Source organism: Dioscorea cayenensis, chromosome 16 (genome assembly GCF_009730915.1).
Source record: "Dioscorea cayenensis subsp. rotundata cultivar TDr96_F1 chromosome 16, TDr96_F1_v2_PseudoChromosome.rev07_lg8_w22 25.fasta, whole genome shotgun sequence".
Classification (NCBI taxonomy): domain Eukaryota; kingdom Viridiplantae; phylum Streptophyta; class Magnoliopsida; order Dioscoreales; family Dioscoreaceae; genus Dioscorea; species Dioscorea cayenensis.
Window position 1 is genome coordinate 21,188,401 of NC_052486.1, and position 9,959 is coordinate 21,198,359.

At 33.0% G+C, this 9,959-nt stretch overlaps 1 protein-coding gene across 1 annotated transcript; it reads left to right on the forward strand.

The window, feature by feature from the left end:
* The first annotated feature begins 6,344 nt into the window (after positions 1–6,344).
* Positions 6,345–6,914, forward strand: LOC120278627 (pEARLI1-like lipid transfer protein 1). Its single transcript, XM_039285363.1, has one exon. The coding sequence runs from the start codon at positions 6,345–6,347 to the stop codon at positions 6,912–6,914; it is 570 nt and encodes a 189-aa protein (XP_039141297.1).
* The last annotated feature ends 3,045 nt before the right edge of the window (positions 6,915–9,959 follow it).

Genomic DNA, 9,959 nt, shown 5'->3' on the forward strand with positions numbered 1-9,959 from the left:
TTCTTGGGATGCAGTGATTCTGAAGGGTTTCCTTTAGATGATCAAACATTCAAAGAGTATTTGAATAATATCATGCTAGCTTGTTTCCTCTGATATTGCTTTGCAACTCATCTATACAAAGAATAATGCGTTGCATGCATAAGTATATCATTATTAAGAATTGAAAAAGTACTGTAATTAATTAGCAGAAATTAAATCTTATTGTTTGTTTGAAACTTTGGCATTCGGAAATAATATTTAATTTGGTTGAATAAAAAAACAATTGATTGTTACTATTATTAATTGTTCCATATATCCTTTCTTTTTGAATAATAGGCACTAATGTCGCTTTTTTTATATGAATATAAATAAGTCTTAAAGCAAGATCTTTGGAACCCGGATGTCATGAGTATGAGAATAGTATAAGAATCCCGGGTGAACAGTATATATACTTTCGATATTAAGCTTGTCAAAAACTATTTTTGGAGTAAAAAGAATATATTATCAGTGAGGAGATTAAGTTGGGAATTTTCCAAAATGAGCTCATGAAGGTATATCTGTTAATCATGTCAAGTTTTTATCGGAACTTGGTTATTAGTTAAAGAAGTTCAATTAACAGGTAATGGTTTCTTGGATTTTTTTTTATAAAAGAAGTTTCTTGGATTTTCTTTGGAGAAATAGATGTGAGATTTCGTCAATTATTATTAATATATATAATCATCATTATCCTTTAATTTCACGAACTAAATAATGATGATGATGATGGTGATGATGATGTAGCCAATTGCTTCTTAAACACCATCTGACAGAAATATCTAGAACAAATATTTGTCATTCATTTTCTTATAATTCAACTAGCTGGATTTATGGATTTCTATTTTATTGTTTAATCATGAAGAGTAGTTTAGAGTTTAATTATTTCAGCAACATATAACTGCGTAATTTACTCTAATGCTCAACCTCTTAACATGCTATTATTTTTGGAATCCACTGCATAGCGCAGTGGTTACTGACATGGGCTTGGGGGAGTTCAAAACCCTGCGTCTGCACTGTAGATCACTGTTTATCTATGGTTCACTGAGTCTTAGATACTGTTTATATAATTCATTAGGCTTTATGTGAGATGAACAATATTTACCCCTCGAAAGTCGTATGACAAAGAGATTTACTATCGTGGGACCAGTTATGATTTATAATATATCATCTTGGATGTTTGTGACAGATTTTCATTTGTCCCATGTGTTAGTTTGCCTCACATGAAAAATTCCTAAGAGATTGTTAAACTATTATAATTGGTGTAACTCTATACCTAATTGTTCTTTTTTATATCCTTAAATAAGGGCTCTAGACCTATTTGTCCCTTTCACATTTTTAAATAAGGGTGCTTGCAGTCATTTATATAAAAAAAAACCTATTATTCCACATATATATATTTGAATAACAATGTAAGCAACATACTTTATAGCAGCCTATATATATTCCGAAAAAAACTGAACATACTTTATAGCAGCTTAGATATTTGAAGAAAAAGCAAATATGTAAAATGTGTTGGAGAGCAGCTCAGCCTCACCAGCACCACTTTGAGGATCCTGCGAAGAAGGATAAGGGGAAGAGAAAAGTTTAGTAACCAAAAAGATATATAGAATGAGAGAAAACGTTGTTCTTCTGAAGCTTGGGTAAATTTTTTAGTAAGTCACTAAACTTTGGCTCATTTTTACTTTGATCACTGAACTTCAATTTGTATCAATTTGATCACTCAACTTTAATTTCATTTCACTTGATAGTAAATCAAGATATTTTAATCTCCAAATGAATGATGTGGCTCTTTTTCGATGACGTGGACATCTCTAATACACTTAATAATGTGTCAATGGGAGGACTGACTTAGATTTTTAAACAGTCATATAATCAATTGAGGATTGAAATCCTTGATTTATTACTGGTTGAAATCAAATTAAAGTTGAGTGACCAAATTGATACAAATTGAAGTTCAGTGATCAAAGTGAAAATGAGCCAAGGTTTAGTGACTTACTGAAAAATTTACCCTCTGAAGCTTAGTTGACCCAACTTACAATACCCTTTTTACACATTAAAACAGACCACAACCCAAAAAGTCAAAAAGTCTCTCATTAGACACTAACCCATTGGCCAGTCAGCATCCACCCTCTCAAACCCCATTGGCCTGAATCCTTAAACATTAGATACTATATTTTAATGCCCCACTAACCCCTGTGATTTTACCTCCCTGCCCTCAGTACAGTGCTCCATTCCTTTCTCCATTCTCAATATGGTTCTGTTCATCTCCAGCCATCCCGAGCATGGTTGCCGGCCATCCCTGCAGCACCATGCCGGCATACCATCTCACCTTCAATCACCCATCACCATCAACAAAATGTTGATCTAACCACCAAGTCTCTGTTATTTCACCCAACCTGTATATTTGAAAATAAACTGAACATACTTTAATTATAGCAGCCTATAAATTTGAAGGAAAAGCAAACATGTAAAATGTTTATCTAGACACCAAGGCTTTGTTATTTTACCCAACTTGTATATTTGAAAATAAACTGAACGTACTTTATAGAAGCATATATATATTTGAAGATAAACTGAACATGTAAAATGTTTAGCCACCTAGTCTTTATTATATTTGACCTAACCGTTATAGATTATGCCAATAAATATCTACCATTTGTGCTTGATCAATTTATCAACATGCACACCAATAAACATACTTTATAGGAGCCAATATATATGAAAATAGAAACATGTAAAATGTTTAGCCACCAAGTCTTTATTATTTGACCTACTATACCCTTTATAGATTATGGCAATAAATATTTGCCATTTGTGCTTGATCAATTTCTCAACATATACACCAATAAAAATACTTTATAGGAGTCAATATATGTGAAAATAAAAACATGTAAAACGTTTAGCCACCAAGACTTTATTATTTGACCTACCCTATATAGATTATGGCAATGAATATCTGCCATTTGCGCTTGATCAATTTATCAACTTCTACATCAATAAACATTCTTAATTATTTCAATTTGTTGGAGCAAATGAACACTAAATGAACAGTGAAAAAGAAAAAGAATAATCCCACATTAGATATTTAAGGCAAGTATGAGTGATATATGTAGTTAGAGAGGCTACGTGAGGTCTTTTTAATATTAGGCCTTTACCACATATATCTCCTGCTCACATGCCAAGAGTATTTTATTTTATACCACTTTATTTAATAAGTAGTGTATTTTTTTTTCATAATTTCCAATTGTAAAACAAGGTGATGAGTGCATGATATATGCCCTTAATTTGTATAGTATAAACTCATGCACTTACCTTATTTTTTAACATGAATTTTTCTACTTTTATGCTATGTTAGGTATTTTGTGTTTATTGTTTATTGATTAGGTACTAGGAAATGAGGACGAAAAAAATGAAAATTAAAATGCACAGAAGTGAATCAAGCATCAAAGCACAATTACAGAGAAGAGCAAGGGCGTGCGTGTCACGGGTGAGGATAAAGTGCAGAGCATAATACCCAGGACAAAGTTATTCTACTCAGAGTATGACTGTGCTTAAATAGCTTGTGTGTGCTCGATCATTGGCTGTACTCATTTCTAGAAGTCCAAAATAGTGAAGATCTAAGTTAAGTGCTACTAGCAAAAAGCAAGGGTCAAGTGCACCTCAAATATGGGAATGCACTATATTTTTAATTTCAGTATAAAAGCCCGATTGCTAGGTTTTTAAAAGAGAATTATTGGTGAAAGTTTCATGATGAGTGTACAATTTTACAATATTTAACATCATTTTGTACACTCATTAGGAATATATTAGAGTAATCTTAAGAAATTCGATGTTAAACATGGTGTATTTTGCATTCTCAGGCTTTGAGCAGTTCTTAAGGATGAGAGAAAGCCAAAAGAAACATTCTAAAGCCAAAACGACGAAGATGATTCTCTCTTGGCATCAATCAGTGAAGAACATGCAATGTAGACTCACTTACGGGCAGCCCCTCTGTTGGCCAGCCCTGACCGTGCCCACACACCGGCTCTCAATGAAACCACCAATGATACGCCCACAAGTAGAGGACCCACTACCCCAAAAGACCAGCTTGGTAGGGTGGGGTTGCCCCCCACTTATAAACGCACATTGAGTTCATCTACAAGCCGATATGGGACTAAAGGGGTGTATCATAAGAGCACAGCATGGATCCAGGGACTGGCTTACGGTCACTTAGAAAATCTAAGCATGTTGGCGCAGACTTGGATCTGCTGTCTACTAGCAGGACAAGTGCCAAAGGGTGCAGTTGCAGGTGTACTTGAGATGAGGTTGAAGAAAAGAAAGAGAGCAGCAAGGTGGTGCATTGAGGGGTGGACTGTGGATTATTAATTTATAGGCTCTTAAAGAGATTGGTCTACATTGTTGATAAATGTTACATAAGAAAATTAGTGTTTCCAGTCGTAAGGTGGAGGACTACCAGGCCTATGTAATCTGTATTGGAGATATGTAGATGAAAGTGCTTGCAAGTAGTTCCTTCACAATTTGGACTTAATTTCTTATATATACTTGTGATCATTAATTAACACTAATTTTCTGATTTTTAGTCCTTGTAAATCAGATTCATTAATGATGGAAATAAAGTTTAGAATTAGAATAAGAAAACTCAAAAGACATAAACAAAACCAAAATAGCAACAACAACTTTTTCTTCTCCTAAACTAGTGCATGGAAGACTATATATACTTATGTACAATGACTTGCAGAGTATATATATATATATATATATGAGTTGTTATTTTCAAAACAGCATCTATATTATTCAAGCTAAACGTAATTAGGGAAGTTATATGAGAAGTCATAAACAAATTAATAATTATAAAAATTAATATAATATAATATTTAATCAGATTAAAGAAAAAATAAAGAGTGTTAATTATTAGGAGATTAATTACCAAACAATTGTTTGGTAACTTTCACTAGAGAAAATGAATTATGTTTCTAATTATAAATTATTTATTTGCTGATTCAATGGTAAATTTGAAATTGATATTCATTGTCCTAGCTATGGGAACCTACTTATATATGTCGATCCTCACCAATATTGGTTGTAAACCTAAAATTGTACACTTGTTGATAAAATCAAACCCACAGTTTGCTCATAATAAATAGATTAAAAAAATTGCAGAAATTTCATGCGGTCTATATATATATATTGACACAACATATATATGTGGATTATGAACTAATAAGAGAGCAAAATATATGTATATACATATTCACAAGCATATATTAATGAAAGTAGCAAAATGTAAGAAGATGTCTTTCCAATTTTCAGTTATATTTTATTAAGATCAAGTAAGTGTTGAATCATTGTATGTTTTAGAAATAATTATTATAATTTAATTTCTTAAAAATAAAGATATTTTTCATATTTTTCATCTTTTATTTTACCATGCATATTATATATTTTTACTGGCGTGTTTTAAAAATACTTAATAAGATCCACATGTATTTCAAATAAATACTTATTATTGGCTTTCCTTCTCGCTTGGGATATGATCTGATATATATACATGAATTTTTTTTCAACATTTTGTCATATCTAGAACTTGCCATGAACACTTGCTTTGTTTAATTTCAACTAATGTCACACCACCATTCTCATGGTATAAAAATATATTATAATATTATTTACAATTGTCTTTTAGGAGATATCAGATAAAATGGAAATAATATAAAAATATTTTTTACCTATAAAATATTTTAAAAAACAGGATGTTTTTTTCTCAAAATACTTAATTTGAAAATTATTTCTTTCACACAATCATGTTTATTCTTATCAAACCACAAAAAAAAAATTATTACCAAGTGAAGGATAACAACACAACATTGGGATAAAACCAATAAAAAATAATTTCATAAAATAAAAAATCAACTAATTATTAAATATAATTGTTAGACAGCAACAACCAGTTTACATAAATAGTTAAAATAAATTTACAAAGAAAAACCTTCTTTTCTAAATTTTTTTTTATAAATAAATAATTTAGAAAAAAAAAAGAAGTAAAGGAAATTCTATATACAAGACAATGGTCAATGGACACCAACTTGATCAAAGGTACATGTATTTCCCAACTTGATCAAATTAATGCGAGAACCATGACTACAAGAAATATGCCATTTATGATTTATTCCTTACAAATGCCCTTGAAGAAAATTATTCTCTCTCTCTCTCTCTCTCTCTCTCTCTCTCTATATATATATATATACCCTTCATTCCTTCAATTGTAAACTCACCACCTTCTCATCAATTAGTTCTTAGAGCTTGAGCTTGAGCTTGAGCTAGTTGGTCCAATGGCTTCTTCCAAGTCTTCAGCAACCATATGTGATCTCTTTCTCATCTTCAACCTTCTCTTCTTCACCTTTGGGACCTCTTCTCTGACGTCTATCCCTGTACTACACCCACCAACACCTGCGGCTACTCCTCCAAGAAGCGTACAACCTGGTTCTGGTGGCCATGCTCCTGCACCAACACCAGCAAGCCCAACTCCTGGTAATGGTGGTCATGGTGTACCAATACCTAATCCTATTACTCCTCCAGCAAGCCCACCTTCTGGTAATGGTCATGGTGGACCTAGTCCTCCAGCAAGACCACCTTCTGGTAATGGTGGCCCGTGCCCAGTGAAACCCATTGGGTTTGAAGGATGTGCTCATGTGCTTGACGGCTCTGACGTCGACCTTAACGGACAATGCTGCAGACTCGTTGACGGTTCTGTAGACATTAACGCACCGCTGTGTCTATGCACTGCAATTAGAGCCAATTTCTTGAAAGTCAACGGCACCAACAACGATGTTGCCATTTGTCGAATCATCACCCGCTGTGGCGGGAAAGCTCCTCAGGGGTTCCAGTGTCCTAATTATTAAACTCCAAACTAGTTGGTACTGATGAAGTTACTATATATACATAGTTTCTGCATAAGATGATATAATAAAAGAAAATAAGAGCGAAAAATTAAAACTAAGTGCTAATTAAGATCAGCCAATTCTATATATGTGGAGGCCAGGCCATATAAAGCTAAATATAATATATATACATATGTATTATATCGAGATAATTAATAAGTTGGAGATGCTTGCGAGCAATATTTCTCTACACTGTGGACTTCTTGTTTGCTAGTGTTTGCAAGAACTAAAACTTGATATTTATCCTTATTCTTAGTTATGCTAACCATGTATGTTTGACTAATTAACTCTGACTTTCTATTTTTTTATTATTTATTTTTACTTTTTTATTATTTATTTTTACTTTTTTATTTTAAATCACAGTCATCAAAGATAAATAAAATGGAAGTTGATATTACAGTCCTTAAACTTCATTTAAAAACCATGCCAAAATTCGTATAATTTAAAAAAATAATAATGAGAAAATTTCATACTAACAATATATAATATATATACACACATTCAACTCAATTATGAAGATAGAAAAATACATAATTGAGACTTAATATAATAAATATGTGGGGTGACTTATTCATTATTAAAAAAATAACAATAACAATAAATATATATATATATATATTTTATTCATATAGTCCTAATGCGAGTAAATTTTTTGGGAGGTAACCAAACTTTGATGTTGTATTTTTTCGGTATCCCAACTTTGATTTAGATCAAAACGGTTACCCAGCTATGATTCTCTTTCACTGACAGGCCACCCAAACAATTCTGGCTCATATGTGCTGACGTGGAGGCCGGTTTTTATACACTCAGCCTTTGAAATCCAAGTGTGTCTGCCACGTCAGAATAAATTTCCATGTCAAAACACTGTAATTCCATGTCAAACAATGCTTGCCACGTGTGGAGTCAGTCAAGTGTCCAACAATGCTTGCCATGCGTCAACAAAGCCCCTTTCGTCTTGAGAAAGAAAGAAGGAGACCGTGCTCATTGTTTGGTTTCGAAAACGAGAAGGATGAAGAAGAGGTGACGGTGTTGGCCTTGGTCGTAAGCGAGGAAGAGAAGCTTATGGTCGGCGGCAAGTGGTCGCCCGTTGAACGGAAGAAAGCTTGCTGGTGAAGATGGTTGTTAACTGGGAAGTGCAGTCCGAAGGAGAAGAAGCCCCAGCTTACCGTAAGTGCCCTTCTTTGAAATCCAAGTCATTATGCAACTGTTTGGCTGTGTGAAGTTTGAAATGGAAGATGAACTCGAAGGTAGGGTTTGTAGGGTTTGCAGGGTTTTAGTCTTTACTCGTCTGTTGCATGGATGAGGTTGTAGATCTGGTAGATATTATAGTTTTAGTAATTAGTTATAACATGTTTGGATGCAATTGTAGCAGCTTTATTATGAGTAGTGTTTGCAGGGCTTGCACTTTTTTTTCACATGAGTAGTGTTTTCCTAGGACCCATATGGGTCCCCATTTAATTTTTAAGTTAATGTGCTGTTGATTTCTTTTATCATTCTTAGTAAATTAGTAGATATTGCTTAATACCAACCTCCCAGTAATGCTACATGACTTGACTGAGTTAAGTGGTTAATTTGGTTAATTTGTAATGTTATTGTGTACTATTTAACTGATTTGAATGATTTGTATAGAGTGTTCTTGGTTATGGAGGACTATATTAAAATATTTAACCTGTTTGAATGCACTTGTATCTTTCTTAAAATATTTCGCTTCTATTTTTTTACTCATGTGTAGTGTCTCCCATTTAATTTGGTTCCCCATTTAATTTGTGAGTTCACGTGCAACTGATTGCTCCTATCATTCTTATTAAATTAGTGGATGCTTGATTTGCAATGTTATCTGAGATAACTAAGTTAACTGGTTAACTTGCTTGATATGTAATTTTCTTGTGTACTCATTAACTGAACTGATTTGGATGGTTTTATTTATCGCGTAATTTTTATATCTTGCCATCAATGTTAACTGGATAACCAAAGTTCAGTAGCAACTTGTTTGTTTGGTTTGAATATTTGCTTCAACAAAACCTGCTGGAGTATATTTGTACCCTGCTTGATATTTTGAACCAAGGTTTATAGTTCAAATAAGAGTCATGGTTCGACTTGCTATTGAGATAGAGGCCTGACCTGGTTCGGTAACTTCTTCTCTTTAGTACAGAGAACATTGCACTTGACTCTGGAGAACACGAACCAAAGTCCAGTATAACAAAACCCCTTGAGTAAATTGTATCACTGATAGACTTTTAGACATCTGTTTGGATGCAGTTGTAGTTGTATTAAATAGCCTCTTGCTATGTGATCTCCTTATGATTTCCATTACCAATTAATAACATGAATGTGGAAGAAAGAACTAGTTAAAAAAGGCTATTTAGAGACTCCATATTGAAAGGTTTAAATCCAAGTTGATTGAATGATTTTATTTATTTTTATTGATTGAACTTGATTTAGTTGAACTTGATTTGTAATGTCATGATTAATTTGCCAGTAATATTGATTGAATGACTTTGTTTTGTTAAATATATATGTCCTGCCACCAATGTTAATTTGCCAGTTTTTTATTCTTATGGATGGCCAAGTTAATTTGTATGGATGTTCTTGCCCATTGCTTTGTTTTCTCTATGAAGCAGGCACTCACATGTGAATTTAATTATACATGTATAGATCTATGCATCACTAGTATAGGTTGTACTATTTGTTTTGTTTGAATATTTGCTTCAACAAAACCTGCTGGAGTACATCTGTACCCTGCTTGATATTTTAAACCAAGATTTATAGTTCAGATAAGAGTCACGGTTCGACTTGCTATTGAGATAGAGGCCTGGCCTGGTTCAGTAACTTCTTCTCTTTAGTACAGAGAACATTGCACTTGTCTCTGGAGAACATGAACCAAAGTTCAGTACAACAAAACCCCTTAAATACTTAGATCAAGAGTTAAAATAAGTGTAAAATGAGATTTTGATTACAAAGCTTCAACCTCTCTTAATTAATCATGTATGGAGTGTTATTTCTCCT